The sequence below is a fragment of the Mercenaria mercenaria genome, chromosome 8, assembly GCF_021730395.1.
Source record: "Mercenaria mercenaria strain notata chromosome 8, MADL_Memer_1, whole genome shotgun sequence".
NCBI classification, from domain to species: Eukaryota; Metazoa; Mollusca; class Bivalvia; order Venerida; family Veneridae; genus Mercenaria; species Mercenaria mercenaria.
Window position 1 is genome coordinate 82,711,235 of NC_069368.1, and position 17,973 is coordinate 82,729,207.

Below are 17,973 nucleotides of genomic sequence, written 5' to 3' on the forward strand. Positions count from 1 at the left end.
TACATCAATCATTAGCCGACTCAGGCCATTCAGGCCTTTGATTTGTTTTTGGATGACGTCAGAGCAAATAAAATCAATAACACACCTCTTGTCCCTTCTATACACATGACTAACCTGATTAATAAATGACTGCTAGTTAATGCTGATTTACTAAAATAAATTTGCTGAAAATTTGAAAAGTACTGCAATGCCATTGGACAAAAAATGATTTCAAACACTAATATTGTTTAGACCCCGGCAGTTGTACGAGACAAATTTAATATTACTCATACTGAATAGAAATGTTCAGTAGCTTACTTGAATACTGTTATAAAAGGCAATCCACATCTTTCTACCTTTCAATACATCTATACTATCACAAATTAAATGCCATATAATAGAACAGCTTAACGTATAACACATGAACGAAAAACAAACTAAATAAACAGTTAGTAACAGCATAACTGCCTGTGCATTCATTTTGCACAATTATATATGGTATCACAACTAAAAAGTATTGTTTGAGTATATTCTCAGTTGTATAAAGTTTTTCAAAGACAAAAAGCATTTAAGAATATTTGCTGACTATGACTACTTGTTTATACATGTCCATTTACTAAAATAAATTTTACATTGTTTCTATTAAATTTTAAGGTTCTACTGTATAGCATAAACCAAAAAATAAAATAAATCTGAACCACACTGTACAATAAAATGCTCATTTAAACATGACTTTTGCTGCGTAAGTTGCTTTGCAAATTCTTCTGTATATATTCACTTAAATGCATAGTGACATTTATTCTGTTTGTAATTTACAAGAATTATCAAACATGTATATTTTTCTATTCAAATCCTATCAGGCTTTACAATTCTGACCAATGTAAAATGTACTTTTCTGTGATTAAAAACATAATAGTATACCAACAAACCTAAAGATACATTACAGTACTATTCAGACATTTATCTAACCTTCGTAAACAAAATGTATTTACATCTTATGCTGATAAAACAGAATGATAGACAAATATCAGCAACCTTTATTCCAGCTACCTTTGCAAAGGATATCTGTACACAAAGAAACAAGTTGCTTATATATGGCATATATCTTCCAATATCTGATCATTTCTGAACTAGGAAGGGTGTGGGATGAGGTGGTGTGGAGCATAAGTAAGTCTAATGATGGGTGGGGGGCAGGGAGAGTTCATTGTTGAAATACCAGACATCAGCACATATCAAGACATGAAAAATTCATATCTCTGCATGTTCTTTAAAGCATACATTTACAAATAAGTTTAAATCATACTAAATTTGCAGCTTTTAACATATTTTATTCCACCAAAGTAACTTTACATATTCAAAACAGTCCCAACACAAAATTCTTCTCAGTCATGTTTAATTGATTAACTTCTAGAAGCGCTCTGCCCCTCTAATCCCCTTCTTCTGTCCACTTCTTTTTTCTCGCGAGCCTTTCTCAATGTCTCATCTATATTGTCTTACACGTCAAATTTTACGCGTTCGCCAGTCAATGTTTCCCCATATACTGCTCCATTAAAAAACCATGCTGATTTTATTTCCCTATGAAGTGTTAACCTATTTATAAGTCCAGAGTTCATTATTGTGACATCATCCGCAATTCTATGCCCAGCATCCCTCATATTCTTCCTCTTCCTAATCACTGCTGTATTAACAGTATTGTTCACTGTTTTAATAATGACAGGTCTTATATGTCCGGGTTTGGTTGGTAACCTGTATATGGCACTAATATCTTCCTCTCTTAAATTCACATTCTTCTTTTTATGCCCCCGAAGGGAGGCATATAGTTTTTGAACCGTCTGTCGGTCTGTCGGTCTGTCCGCAATTTTCGTGTCCGGTCCATATCTTTGTCATCGATGGATGGATTTTCAAATAACTTGGCATGAATGTGTACCACAGTAAGACGACGTGCAGTGCGCAAGACCCAGGTCCGTAGCTCAAAGGTCAAGGTCACACTTAGACGTTAAAGGATAGTGCATTGATGGGCGTGTCCGGTCCATATTTTTGTCATCGATGGATGGATTTTCAAATAACTTGGCATGAATGTGTACCACAGTAAGACGACGTGCAGTGCGCAAGACCCAGGTCCGTAGCTCAAAGGTCAAGGTCACACTAAGACGTTAAAGGATAGTGCATTGATGGGCGTGTCCGGTCCATATCTTTGTCATCGATGGATGGATTTTCAAATAACTTGGCATAAATGTGTACGACAGTAAGACGACGTGTCATGTGCAAGACCCAGGTTCGTAGCTCAAAGGTCAAGGTCACACTTAGATGTTAAAGGATAGTGCATTGATGGGCGTGTCCGGTCCATATCTTTGTCATCGGTGGATGGATTTTCAAATAACTTGGCATGAATGTGTACCACAGTAAGACGACGTGTCACACGCAATACCCAGGTCCGTAGCTCAAAGGTCAAGGTCACACTTAGACGTTAAAGATCATTTTTCATGATAGTGCATTGATGGGCATGTCCGGTCCATATCTTTGTCATTCATGCATGGATTTTAAAATAACTATGCATGAATGTGTGACACAGTAAGACGATGTGTCACGCGCAAGACCCAGCTCCGTAGGTCAAAGGTCCTAAACTCTAACATCAGCCATAACTATTCATTCAAAGTGCCATCGGGGGCATGTGTCATCCTACGGAGACAGCTCTTGTTAAGAATGCCCTGAACTTTTTCGGTAAGCTTTATCTGGGTTTCATTTCTTTCTTCTATAACGTCATATATTTTTATATTATTTTTCCTTGAATATTGTTCATTTCTGTTTGCCTTTCTGTTGGCCTCTATGCACATGTCCTCAGATTTCAGTAGTCTCTCTTCTATTTCTTCTATTTTCTTGTTGTATTCCTCATCCTATTTATCTAATATATCTTTCAAGTTATCATTGTCAAATTTCAGTGTTGTTAGTTGATCCTGTAAGTATCTGGTTTTTTCTTCTACTTTGGAACTGACTTTCTCTAAAATTTTCTCCTCCATTTTGCTCATTATTTGTGTGATAGTGTTTGTTATTAATGTTTCTATGTCTTCCTTCCTAAGCATTGATTCCTGCATTATATCAAGCTGATTTTGAATCACTGATAAGTTCATGCTCTCATTGCTAGTGTCACTTAGTTCCGATAATGTTGGTTTAGCTTGTTTTGTTGGTTGTTGTCCTGTTGTTTTGTTTTGTGTTTGTTGTGTTTTTGATAATGGTTTGTTTGCCCCTTTTGCACCTCCTTGACTTTGGGCTGGACCAGCAGATGAAGATGTAACTGCACCTTTTGGATTCATTTTACTTAAATTTCTTCAGTGTTTTGGTTTTCACTAACGGTTAGATTTAAGGCAGTTGACCTTGAAATTTTAACTGTAAATCACTGACTTGTCAGGTATTATTTCATTCCTGTTATAGCAATTCCTTTATGCTACTGTAAACTATAATTATCTCCAATCAATCACCAGACCCATACATATACACTTCACAACACAATAGTGTTTATAATCCAATGATAATAGCTGCACTGATCATTAAAGTTTTTCCTTAATCCATGTGATCCAGGTCTCTCAATGTGAACAAAGGAAAGACAAAGAAAAATTCATATTTTCACTAATATCTCCAAAGTTAAAACTCTCTTTTTAGTCAAACTTCAGCATCTTGCAGTCCATCTCATAAGCTTCATCTTCATGTACTTTTTGACATTTTATCGCTCATTAATCCATATGTAATTGGCAAAAATGATCAGAGCACTTTTACACACACATCTCAAACATTTTCCCCACAGGATTTTCAAATAACTTGGCATGAATGTGTACCACAGTAAGACGACATGTCGCACGCAAGACCCAGGTCCGTAGCTCAAAGGTCAAGGTCACACTTAGACGTTAAAGGTCATATTTCATGATAGTGCATTGATGGGCGTGTCCGGTCCATATCTTTGTTATTCATGCATGGATTTTAAAATTATTGGGCATGAATGTGTACCACAGTAAGACGACGTGTCGCGCGCAAGACCCAGGTCCGTAGGTCAAAGGTCCTAAACTCTAATTGCCATAACTATTCATTCAAAGTGCCATCGGGGGCATGTGTCATCCTATGGAGACAGCTCTTGTTTTTATATAAAAAAAAGACCGTAGCACAAAAGTTTACTGCTTCTGGTGTAATTGAAGAATTTGCCTGTCCTCAAATAGAACATTGAATATATTTTGGGTTAATATCTAATTACATGTGTTGATATCTTAAACCACTTTATGGGATTTATAAGACTAATGTCATTTCTGCCTTTCATTACATCCCTGCAAAATAGATGAGAAAGACATGCTGTTTTATTTTTTGCATTACCCAGCTAGTTACGAGGTAGGATTTAGAAAATTTATAAGCTAATCAAAAATTTACTTTCAAAGATGATAAATATTAATACTAAATGTAATGTTTCAGGTACTGGAGTATGGTAATTCTGTGAGAAGTAAAGGAGCCTCAGGAGTAAATCCAGACTCGTCAAGGTCACATGCAGTATTACAGATGGAAATAAGGGATAGGGCAGATAAAAGACTTGGCAGGTACAGTTTTAACACTTTACAGACGAAATCTGCCTACTATTACCCCGCTCATTTTTATCCAAAAGTCGGTTACAATAGTAAAGAAATTGATTCTGTTAATTTTCACCTTTTCTGAGGACTGAATTTAATGCTGGTAGATTTGTTAAAAGTATTCAGATTGAATTTCATCAAAACATAATAGCTAGGGTCATTGTTATTTTCCATATATGTATATCATTGGAAATTTAATAACCTTCTTGTCAGAAACTTCTAGGTTAGGCCTAGTTTTGTAATAATTTTATATGAATGGTCTTTGGTTGTTGCATTACCAATACTGTTCAGGTAATTCTAATTGTCAGCAAACATGACCCCCTGTTTCCATGTGTGTATATGGTGGAACTTCTAAAAGGTCTTCTTGTCTGAAACTGTGGCCCAATTTTAAAATAATTTCACACAAATGTTCAATAGGCTTCCATATTTACAAGATTGTTCAAATAAATCAAATTTGTCAGTACATCTAGCTGCCATAGGGCATGTTCACTTTTCTATATATGTATATATAGTGCAAACTTTGAAAATAAAAATCTTATTTATAAACTGCCTGCCCAATTTTGATATTATTACACACACATTTTTCACAGATGACGCTGTACCAAGTTTGTTCAAATTACTGTGATTCATCAAAAACTTGATTGCTGTAAATAAAAATAGAAAAGTTTGCGAACAGCATTCCTCCACAAAAACTGTTGGTCTAATTTTGATATAAGTGAACAGAAACTGTCCTTGGTAGCTTGCTTGTATTATACTGAGTTGACAGAAAACAAAACATGCCTGCCAGAGCTAAGCATAGAAAAAATCATGAAATGCAGACTCCCCTAAAAAATAGGTTTCCCTTGGGCAAGGGTGGGGGTCTAGTTTTCCCTCTATGACTCTATGGAAAACTTTGAAAATCTCCTTGTCCAAATCTGCAAGCCAGTTTTCAAAGTAGTGTTACAGAAATATTTCTTGTTATACCTGCGTGAGCTGTAAATCTCTAGTAAGTGATATAAGGCTATCATGGCCCACTTGTTAGTATTAACCTTTTTTGTTAATTTATTGTAGTATTTTCAGTAAAATTTTGAACCTCATGATTACAGGTAAGTTAAACAAGCATAAAAAGATGTGAACGTAATTATGCTGTTATAAGAAAACTTGCTTAACAATAGCAAGTGTTCATTTGTATAAATTGAATGAGACAGTTTCTATATTTCAGGATATCGTTCATTGATCTAGCAGGTAGTGAGAGAGCCTCAGATTCTGGTGACACAGACAGACAAACTAGAATGGAAGGAGCTGAAATCAACCAGAGTCTTCTAGCTGTATGTTGACAGTAAAAAATTATGTCAAAATATCTGAGTTTCTGCGTGATTATTTTCATTTTTGAAAATCACTTAATACATTGTAAAAGTTAAAAAAAAAGTGTTCACTATAGCAGGCTTTCCAATTGTTGAACAAACAAAACTTTTTGTGTGAGTTCTTATTAAAATACGTTTATAACCCATGTTGAAATCAATGAATCGTTTTTTGTACAGCGTACAGCTAATATGTGCCATTAACATAATTATTAGGTGTTTGTACTGTTAACAGTTAAATTTTAATTTTCACAAATGGATTATTATTTAAATAGTAATTGATTGTTAATGAAAGTGGTGTTAGTGTTGAACCTTGCAAAAAATGGTCAGATTATATTATTCATGACCTTTTTAGCTGAGCAAAAACATCTGACTTTTTTTTTCAAATATACTTAAGGAGGTAGGTTACCTTTATATTTGTATGTGCGCATGTCCAACCGGAAGCTAGCGTGACGATTTACGACGACGTTTACGACAAACTAAATGTCTTTGTATATTCATTCTTCTGAAAACAAATCATAGACCTGTCTTCGATCTGACGCTTTATGGTTTAATAATGCAGAAATAATGAATAAATTGCCGCAGAAACGCTTCAAAACAATGTTGCCTTAAAATGACGTCATTGACGTCATGACGTTACGTGTCAGTTACCGCGCAAAATTAACAGCTTTTATCTTGAAAGTACGTAATTCTGTGCATTTTCTTTATTCAAACTATTTTCAAATAACCATTATTTGCTGAAATATTTTTTATGAGTCTTTTGCTCTGAATAATAATCAATATTTTGCTTCTTTTATGTAGTTGTATTGAAATGTTATGCGGAATGTAAGAAAATGGATGATGGTAACAAATGTTATTTGGAATATAGTTGGGTGAGAGGTTACTTGTTACGGCCATTTTCAAATAAAAAATCTAGCAGTTTGATTTGTAATACCTATTTTACAGGTTCCGTTGATAATTTGTTACTTATATACTAAAACTAAGATCTAAAATTGTTCAAATTTCAGTAGAAAATTGTGGTTTCTTGAATTGAATTGATGTTACCATGGAAACGAAGCCCGTGACCTATGTATCTAAATGTAAAATTCAAAAGCGTTGACACTAGTCTATTTAAGAAACACAGCTTCGGCTTTTTATTTTCATTTCAACAATATCCATGAGAATAATAGTAGCATGCTGAACGATTTTTCCATGAAAAATGCCAGACGAGGGGTACTGCTGTAAGTATTCTAAGCTTAGACATTTGTTTGAATAAATGCAGATAACACGAAAATATAACTTACGTTAGAAATAATATGTTTTAAAGCTACATCAACTAGAAAGATAATCTTATTCAATATTATTTTATAAGAAATTACGACAAAAAGCAAGATATAAGCCATTTTAAACATCTCTGTTGCCATGGTTACTTTAAACTTTAAGAAAAATAGTGTACCATGTATAGTGCTTGGTATTTTGCTAATAATATTACCCAAATATTCCATGTTGGTCATTAACAGAATGGCACTGAAGCCGTCGAAAACCCCTATTTTTATACATAGTTGTTTAAAACTGAGAGAAAATGCGTTACCATGGAAACACGAGCCCCGCGACATATACATTTTAAGCTTATCTTAGAAAGCTAACGTGCATACTAGTAAAATTATAGATTATGTTGACTTCTACGGATATCAATGAAACTAAAATACACCGAAAAGTGTTAAATATCCGTATTTTCCTTCTTCTTTCAATACGAAATACCTTTGGATGGTCATGTTCTTCAAACCCGGATAAAAAATGAACTTGAAGGGACAGAGACAAACGAAACTGAGATTTTAGCAGTTAAAACTTCATATTACACGAAATACAAAAAGATACTGCGGTTCAACTAATCTGAATTTACCCTTGTAACAAGGTAACCTACCTCCTTAAAAAGAGTTTATTTTTCTAAGGCTGGCACTGGTTTCATTGTCAGAAGATACTATGTAAATTCTGCTTATAGCTTAATTTCAAAGAAAATGGTATTTTTATCAGCACTCTGATGACAGAAGCAATAGACTCTGTAATAAATCATATTATAGCATTGATTGAGAATATAGACATGAATCACTAACTCTTGAATCAATTCTTGCCACAGAAATGGTAGGCGGTTCTACCCAGACATCCAACTTTGTCCGAAACTTTAAATAATTTCTAAATATACCATGCCTTCCCTGAATGGAAGGCGAACAGTGCAGGTCATGATCAGACTGCACGGATGTGCAGGCTGATCATGATCTACACTGGTTGCATAGGCAGAATCAATCGTGTCCAGCATGATAATGTTTAATCAATATCTTTTGTGGAAATACATGTAAAAATCAAGGTGACTTGACATTGTGTAATGAACTGTTATTGTATCGCCATTAGCTGAAGGAGTGTATCAGATCGATAGATCAGGAGAGTCGACACAAACCTTTCCGACAGAGTAAACTGACACACATATTGAAGGATTCATTCATCGGCAATTCTAAGACTTGTATGATAGCCAACATATCACCAGGAAGTTCCTCTTGTGAACATACACTGAACACTCTCAGATATGCTGACAGGTGAGTCATATATGGAACTGCATTGTTTTTGTTGAAATCATTTGAAAAGAAAAATACAAATACCTATCATACGATGTCTGATGGCTCCGATTCAACATACTGTACTCATGACTTCACATCACTTGCCCCCTCACCTAGCCCTGCTCAGGTTGTCATGTAAAGTCATGCAGCTGATGTTTGGAAGGTCAGTAGTTCTACCTGGTAGACCACAGGTACCTGAAATAATGTTGGTGTCTTTCTCCACTATTGAAGCTTGAAAACGGCCATATGAACAGAATGGTATCAATTTTATCTTAAAAACCCAGCAAACAGATTAAAGACCTTTGTAGCCAATAGATTATACATAATCTTGAATCATTTACCAACATACAAAAAATCAGAAACCCTTTCAGCAGTAGTAGTGACCATTACCCTTTACAAAGTTGTCAGTCCATTTTGTTATGCTGTTTAATTTCAGTTTCAGTTTTTTTTTCAAATAGTGTGTAAAGAACAATGCATTATGCTTACTGTCTTGGATGCTATGAGAAACTGGAGTAAAGTCCAGACTGGAAATCAGTGGCAAATCATACCTTTTGAAGTAAAGTAGTGTTTTTACAAATTTTGTATGCATGATGAAATAATTAACTGAGGTTTTTCAACTTTTCAGAGTGAAGGAACTAAGACGCGGTGCACAGTCAGCTCCCTCTACCAGCAGAAGTACAAATGTGGCCATGTCTAATATACTGATGAATATACCTGCGTCTGCTCCATCTATATTTCAGCCATCCAATATTCTCTGCTCATCCACTCCAATGAGACAGAGTACACGACAGTTCACAAACAGAAATGCTAGTGCTGATTTACATTTAGACCCTAGTGAGACACCAATTAGGGGCCCGGGTGCAAGGAGAAAAACCTCAAGTGCTTTATCTAGAAGTGAATCCAAATCACAAAATTCCAGTCACAGAGCTGGGACAAGTTTCAGTTCAAGTACTTCAAGTAAATCTCAAGTGACTCGGCATGTTGCCCCAAATGTGATAAATTCTGGAAATAAACAAAACTTATCGTCCAATAGTGAGTCCGATCAGACTGAATCTGATTCTTGTAACATGACTGGTCCCCAGAAACCAGTCAATCTGCCAAATCAGATGTTGAATATTCAAAACCAGTCTGGAAATAATAAAAGCACCTACTCTCGTAAAAACATGTATGTAAGTAAAAGTTCAAATTTAGGTGGTCAGACTGCCGTATCTAACACAAGTCAAAATATACCAGTGATAAAGTCATCTGACACTGATAATGATTTTCCAACTACAGACTTCAACAATGAAGAGGAGGAATTGAATGATCTTAATCGAACTGGTGATAAAAATAATGTTGCTGCTAGTGTACCAGTCTTTCCTTCAACTAATTCTGGGAAGTCTGAGACACAGTCAGGTGACAAATTGGACAAAGAAAAGACTGCATTTTCGAGTGGTGCACAGTCTAGACTGTCATCTGTGTCAGCTAGTGTACCTGTCCTTAGGAAAAAGAATTATGTAGAGAACCAGACTGGTTCTCAGGTTGATAGTCGCTGTCAGACAGAGCTTCCTCAAAGTGAACAGAGACAAAATGAAGGAAGCTCTAGACCTCAGGCAAATTCAGGAAATTCTCAACCTTACAGAAATAATTCTCAATTAAATGAAGGCAGTCAGCCATCTTCAGCAAAGTCAGCCTCAACATCAGTTTCTAAAACCAAAGACTTAGATGTTGAAACCAAGACAACTGATAACAGGCTCAGGCTTAGGATGCCATCTACTCTAACTGAGAGTTTTAATGAAGATTTACTATTTGATTCACCATCTATAGACCAGAGGGTTTGGACACCAAGAACTCCTAGTGAAAATTCTGGAACCCAGCCCAGGATTCCACAAGACCCTTCTTTACAGCCAGAAATTCCTGCTGTACTGCCAGCCAAAAGTACTGAATTGACAACATTTTCACAGTCCCCTAGATGGCATTTGAACAAAAATCAGAGCAATTACCCAGTGCCTGCACAGCAGCCGCAGGGATTCAGACCCGAGCCTTTACGTACATTTCCCAAGGAAAAGTCAGAAAATAGGCCTACAGATGTAGGAAATCATACAAATGTTCAGAATAACAGTGCCGTATATACTGATAACAGACAAAGACAGCTTGATCCAGATAATACTAAAAGGACTCCATATGTTATACCAAAGTCTGGAGAGAATCATTTCAGTAATGTAAACACCCATACAAAGCCAGGTTCAGATTCTGACATGTCAAAGAAGACAGCCTGGGCTCCAAATAGCGTGAAACAAGAAGAAAAGGAAGAACATGAACCAATTAGTGCTAATTGGTTTACAACACCTGCTGATCATGAAACACATTTAACAAAATCAGTGAGTGAGAAAAAACTGTTTGAAAATACTGATAGAAAATCAATAGTGCCTAAACGTGATAGAGAAGATTCGAAATCTGGAATGAATTTACAAGATGTAGATGATGAATACTTACCAATGGCGAGGAATGTTGACAAGAACAGATCAGCTCATAGTGACAGTGGAATATTGTCAGCTGTCTCCGACACAGAATGTAAACAAAGTCAGATAACAACAAGTAAAACCAGCAAAAACACAGGCAATGCTGCTGGTTATCAGAACTCAAACTTTGCAAAGCCCGGTTATTTCAGTGACTCGGGAGCAGATGCTAATGGATTTATCTCCAAACATCGTTTGGTCCATTCTCCAGTAACATCACGGCAAAGTTCAAACACTTCCCCTGTGATAAAGGACTACGTGTCTTTGTCTCCAGTCAATGAACAAGCTACAAATTTTTCAAAAAAATCTGAGAGAGAGGTAAATTCTGTATCACCAGCAAGTGGCATGTCTAGTAATGGTGTTTTAAAAACAGAAAAGCTCAAGGTTGGTGCAACATTTTCACCCATACACCCACAACCAGTAACTAACAGTAAAGTTTCTAAAAGTGTAGCTGTGAGTAAGGACATACTGCATCCAACACCACTTGGTAAAATATCAGCGTCAGTTGATACTCAGCAGGACCGTCGTATCTCATCACAGGCTAGTAACAACAGTTCAGGTAGTGAAGTGATAGATTTAAAGTAAGTATAATAGCAGAACGATTTCTTAATTTATTTTGTATTTTATTAGGCTATTAGCTTACTTGAGCATGAAGTACTCATGGTGAGCTGTTGGGATCACTCACCATCCATGGTACATTGTTTGCCTTACGTCTGTAAATCTTCAAATGTCACTGCTAGAGGGTATGGTCAGTATTCCCTTTATGTATACAGTGGGAACTTCCTGAGATTTCCCTGTCAGAAACTGCTGTTCTGAGTTTTAAATAATTTCACCTAAATGCTCCAAGGGTGACCAACTACCAGGATTTTTCAAGTTATTCTGCTTCGTCTAGAAAAATGGACTCTAAAGGGCTTGGTCTCTTTTCCCTATGTGTATAATTATAATGGGAACTTTGAAGAAAATTCTTGCTACTGTTAACACTCAATAGGTCACGATTATTGCCAAATTTTACTGAGATTTGGTAATTATGTTCAGTTTGCCCCAATAAAATTATGGATGAATTTGAAACTGAGTCATGTAGGTTCTGAAACAAGGTCACTTGGTCAGTGTACAGTAAAAGCTTGTTAACACTGTGGATATTCTACCTAGTCTTTATGAACCATGTTCAGAATATTTGTCTTTATGAAATTAAGGTCAAATTCAAAACTTGATCACTAGGTCAAATCATAGATCTATATAAAATCATAAAACAATTCTTCTTAACACTCAAGAAGCCACATTTTTGCATGATTTTTAGCTCACCTGTCACATAGTCACAAGGTGAGCTTTTGTGATCACCCTTCGTCCGTCGTCCGTCGTCAGTCCGTGCGTCGACAATTTCTTGTCTGTATGATAGAGGTTTCATTTATGATTTTATTTTAACCAAACTTGCACACAATTTGTATCACCATAAGATCTCAGTTCCTTTCTTAAGCTGGCCAGATCCCTTTACGGGTTCCAGAGTTATGGCCCCTGAAAGGGCCAAAATTAGCTATTTTGACCTTGTCTGCACAATAGCAGCTTTATTTATGATTTGATTTTTACCAAACTTGCACACAACTTGTATCACCATAAGATCTTGATTCCTTTCTTGAACTGGCCAGATTCCATCATGGGTTCCAGAGTGATGGCCCCTGAAAGGGCCAGAATTAGCTATTTTGACCAACTGCACAATAGCAGCTTCATTTATGATTTGGATTTAATCAAACTTGCACAAAGCTTGTGTCACCATAAGATCTTGGTGCCTTTCTTGAACTGGCCAGAACCCTTTATAGGTTCCAGAGTTATGGCTCCTGAAAGGGCAAAAATTAGCTATTCTGACCTTGTCTGCACAATAGCAACTTCATTTATGATTTGATTTTAACCAAACTTGCACACAACTTGTATCACCACAAGATCTTGGTTCCTTTCTTGAGCTGGCCAGATTCCATCATGGTTTCCAGAGTTATGGCCCCTTAAAGGTCCAAAATTTGCTATTTTGGCTTTACCAGCCATATAGAGACTTCATTTATGGTTTGATTTGATACAAACTTACAAAAGATCTTCAACAACAATAAATCTTGGATTCCATGATGATCCAATCGTAGGTTCCAGTTATTTTATATCTGATTACCTCCCCTGATTGTAATCAAAATGGATTTATATCAGTAAGTACTTATAGGACTTATTTGAAATTTCATTATTGTCATTAGTTGGACTGAGACAATCAGGGTAGATAACTATGGACTGATTTTATTTCAAATTACCTCCCTTTATTTCAAATTAAAATGGGTATATCTCCATAACTAATGAAGATACTGATCTGAAATTTCATTTATGTCAACAGATGGACTTGGACAATCAGTGAAGATACATATTGACTGAATTTATGACAAATTACCTCCCTTTATTTTTTATCTAAATGAACCTTAGCAGCTTCTAATGAGATTGGTTTGAAACGTTATTTATGTCTTCCATGGTAAGAAATAGTCATATTAGATAACTCTTGATTGAACATTTATCGATATGAATACTTACTAATGTATTGTTGTATAGGCTTGTACTCTGTATCTTCTACATGCATATGCCAATGCATGATTACCTCCCCTAATTTTAATAAAAATGAATTTATCTTGGTAAATATTTATAGAACTCATTTGAAATTTCATTATTGTCTTTAGTTGGACTGAGGCAATCAGGGTAGATAGCTATCAATCAGGGTAGTTAGCTATTGACTGATTTTATGTCAAATTACCTCCCTTTGTTTCAAATTAAAATGGGTGTATCTCAGTAACCAATGAAGATACTGATTTGAAATGTCATTTATGCCATCAGATGGACTCGGACAATCAGGGAAGATAACTTTTGACTGAATTTACGACAAATTACCTTCCTATTATGTAAAGGAATATATATCAGCGGCATCAAATTAGATTGGTTTTAAATGTTATTTAAGTCTTCCAGGGTAAGGAATACTAGTAGTCATGTTAGTACAGAATTGCAGCATTTGAGCCTAGGACCCTCAAACTTGGTATGGAAATTGGCCCTGATTAGGTCAAAAGAGACTGTTACAAGAAAATGTTTATCCTGATGATATTTAAGGTGTATGCCTATGTGCTCTATGGCAAAACTCGATCATATCATTTTGAGCGATGGTAAATGGTGAGTGATACAGGGCCATCATGGCCCTCTTGTTATTGTAGTCGGTAAGATTGTCGCTATGAAATGTACATCAAGTTCAAAAACTAGATCACTTGGTCATATTATAGAAAAATGCTGTTAACACCATACTGGCCACATTTTCTACCTGATCTTTATGCCCCCCTTGAAGGAGGGGTATATTGTTTTGCAGATGTAGGTCGGTCTGTATGTAGACCAATCCGTTTCCGGATGATAACTCAAGAATACTTTGGCCTAGGATCATGAAAGTTGATAGGATGGTAGGTCATAACCAGCAGATGACCCCTTTTGATTTTGAGATCAGTAGGTCAAAGGTCAAGGTCACAGTGACCCGAAACAGTGAAACAGTTACCGAATGATAACTTAAGAGCGCTTAGGCCTAGGATCTTGAAAGTTAATAGGGAGGTTGGTCATGACCAGCAGATGACCCCTATTGATTTTGAAGTCAGTAGGTCAAAGGTCAAGGTCACAGTGTCCCAGTATAGTTAAATGGTTTCCGAATGATAACTAAAGAATGCTTGGGCCTAGGATCATGAAAGTTGATAGGGTGGTTGGTCATGATCAGATGACCCCTATTGATTTTGAGGTCATTAGGTCAAAGGTCAAGGTCACAGTGACCAGGAACAGTTACACGGTTTCCGTATAACTCAAGAATGCTTGGGCCTAAGGTCATGAAAATTGATAGGGAGGTTAACCATGACCAGCAGATGACCCCTATTGATTTTGAGGTCAGTAGGTCAAAGGTCAAGGCCACAGTGACCCAGAACAGTAAACCGTTTCCAGACGATAACTTGAGAACGCCTGGGCCTAGGATCATGAAACTTGATAGGGAGGTTGATCATGATCAGCAGATGACCCCTATTGATTCTGAAATCAGTAGGCCAAAGGTCAAGGTCACAGTGACCCGGGACATTGAAACGGTTTCCGGATGATAACTGAAGAACGCTGGGGACTAGGATCATAAAAGCTGATAGGAAGGTTGGTCATGACCAGCAGATACCCCATTTGATTTTGAGGTCAGTAGGCCAAAGGTCAAGGTCACATTGACCTGGAACAGTTAAACTGTTTTCTGACGATAACTTGAGAATGCTTGGCCCTAGGATCACGAAACTTAATAGGAAGGTTGATCATGATCAGCAGATGACCCCTATTGATTTTGAGGTCATTAGGTCAAAGGTCAAGGTCACATCAGCCCAGAACAGTAGAACTTTTGTGTGTAGTGACCAAATAATTTCTGTTCCTTGTGCAATTACTGTATGCATCAAGGGGGGCATTTCGTGTTCTACGAGCTCTTTTCATAAACTTTTGTCAGTTTGTTTGTCTCTATTGTATCTAGATCAGGTTTTAAAGTAGATTGTTTGACGTAAAAAACTAGGTCAAATTATAGAAAAATCTTGTTGTCACCTTAGAAGCCAATTTTTTTCTATCATATTTTCTTACTTTTTTATTGAAAATTTGTCTTAATAAAATCTAGGTGAATTTTGAATGCCCATGAAATTAAATGATTTTAAAGTATATGTATATATATGTAATATTCTGTACCTGTTTTTCTCTCATAACTGGCATTTTACATTTCCTGGTAAATTTCAGTTTTCGACACCAGAAAATATCATTTCCATATTTTGACAGTTCATTCCTGGGTTAACTGTTTCAACCATAAAATGTGTTAAAAAAAAGTATTTACTTGGAATTCAATGTTAGGATATGCATGACACTCTGTTCTTGGTTAGGTCTGTGTAATTGTAGTTTTATGTTTTCCAGGTCTCAGTTGATTACCTCCCATGAAGATCAGCTTGCCACAGTGACCTCCCTTTGTAAACAAGAAATGAAGCTTCTTCTTGGAGCCAAAGCTGGTAACAAGGTAACTTTATATTTAAAAAGTTGCTGTCTCTTTTCTAGAGTAAACTATTTCTTTCCTAATTTTTAGCTGGACTATTCAAAGAATAGTCTAGGTATTCTACACACCCTGGCATAGGCGTCACACCTTGGTTAAAGTTTTGCATGCAAGTACATATGGCTATCATTTAAGGTCTAGGAGTATATCACCAAAACACAGAAATATTTTATAAAGAAACAACATCGTTACCAATATTTTACCTGACCATTACATGTTCTGCCGTACTGTCCCGTACTGAAAATATTCTAAAAAAGTTGTCCCTCTTTGAAAATGAATGCCATTTGTAAAGAAATAAAAATAAACAATCCCTGAAAACTGTGTTCAACCTAGTTATGTGAAATTTCAACACTCGCACGCTATTACAAATGCATCAAAACAAATATGTGTAACAGTTCCTTGAAAATGGTGAGTTTTTAAAAGCGCTTGACTGTTTGGAAGTGGGGCCTGTTTAAACAGTTTTTTTTTCGGAATTCAATGCTTATATCAGTATACTGACACTTGTTTTGTAGAGTTATATAAGTAATATACACGCTATCATTACAAAAACAACAAAACAAGTGTCAGTATACTAATATAAACATTGAATTCCGAAAAAACGACTGCCTAAATGGGACCCACTTCCGGGCAGTCAAACGCCTTCAAAAATTCACCATTTTCAAAGAACTGTTACACATGTTAGTTTTGATTCATTTGCAATCGCATGCGAGTGTTGAAATTTCACATAATGAAGTGGAACACAGTTTTCAGCAATTGTTTATTTTTATTTCTTTACAAATGACATTCATTTTCAAAGGGGGACAACTTTTTCAGAATATTTTCAGTATGGGAAAGTACGGCAGAACATGTAATGGTTAAGTAAAATATCCTTTATTCCTTTATAAAATATTTCTGTGTTTTGGTGATATACTCCTAAACCTTAAAGACATATAGCTTTGAAATTTGTTTTGTCTTTTTCTAGGTCAATTACCAGTCTCACTGAGTCAAGTCCCATAACTCTGACATGTACTTTAGCCAAATTATGCCCCCTTTTGGACTTACAAAATCCTGGTTAAAGTTTTACATGCTAGTTACTATCTCCAAAACTAATGCAGATATTGAATTGAAACTTCACGTGTCTTCGAGGTTATGAAACTGGGTGATAGCATCAAGTCCCATAACACTGACTTGCATTTTAGCCAAATTATGCCTCTTTTTGGTCTTAGAAAATCCTGGTTAAAATTTTGCATGCAAGTACATATAGCTATTACTTAAAGACATATAGATTTGAAACTTGTTTTTTCTTTTTCTAGATCAATTACCAACCTCACTGGGTCAAGTCCCAAAACTTTGACATGTATTTTGGGCAAATTATGCCCCGCTTTGGACTTAAAAAAATTCTGGTTAAAGTTTTGTGTGCAAGTTACTATCTGCAAAACAAATGCAGATATTAAATGGAAACTTCACATGTGTCTTCTGGGTTATAAAACTACTTGATTGCGTCAAGTCCCATAACTCTGACTTGCATTTTGGCCAAATCATGTCCCCTTTTGAACTTAAAACTTCTGGTTAAAGTTTTGCATGCAAGTTACTATCTCCAAAACTATGTAGATACTGGATTGAAACTCTATAATAGATATTTGAACATTTAGGGTAATATTACTGCTTATGGGACAACGATTCAAATAGTCGAGCACTAGCTGTCTAATGGACAGCTCTTGTTATTACCACAATATCTTATGGAAATCGACATGAAATGCAAGTACAGTTTGTATTAGCTTAAAGAATTCTTAAACTATGAACAGAATAATCACAAATACTAGTATGTGTCAATGAATACCAGAGAATATTTGCAGATGGCATCTTTCAGGATTTCACCGGAAATTATTT

General features: G+C 35.9%; 1 protein-coding gene across 3 annotated transcripts in view; it reads left to right on the forward strand.

Annotated features, from left to right (window-relative positions):
- The window catches only part of LOC123565972 (kinesin-related protein 3-like), a 43,762-nt gene that overhangs the window by 22,256 nt on the left and 3,533 nt on the right, over positions 1-17,973 (forward strand). For all 3 annotated transcript variants that reach the window (XM_053550293.1, XM_053550295.1, XM_053550294.1), the window contains 5 exons: positions 4,432-4,553; positions 5,785-5,890; positions 8,312-8,493; positions 9,140-11,593; positions 15,972-16,071. In XM_053550293.1, coding sequence (XP_053406268.1) covers positions 4,432-4,553; positions 5,785-5,890; positions 8,312-8,493; positions 9,140-11,593; positions 15,972-16,071 — 2,964 coding nt within the window. The remainder of the gene's footprint in view (positions 1-4,431; positions 4,554-5,784; positions 5,891-8,311; positions 8,494-9,139; positions 11,594-15,971; positions 16,072-17,973) is intronic.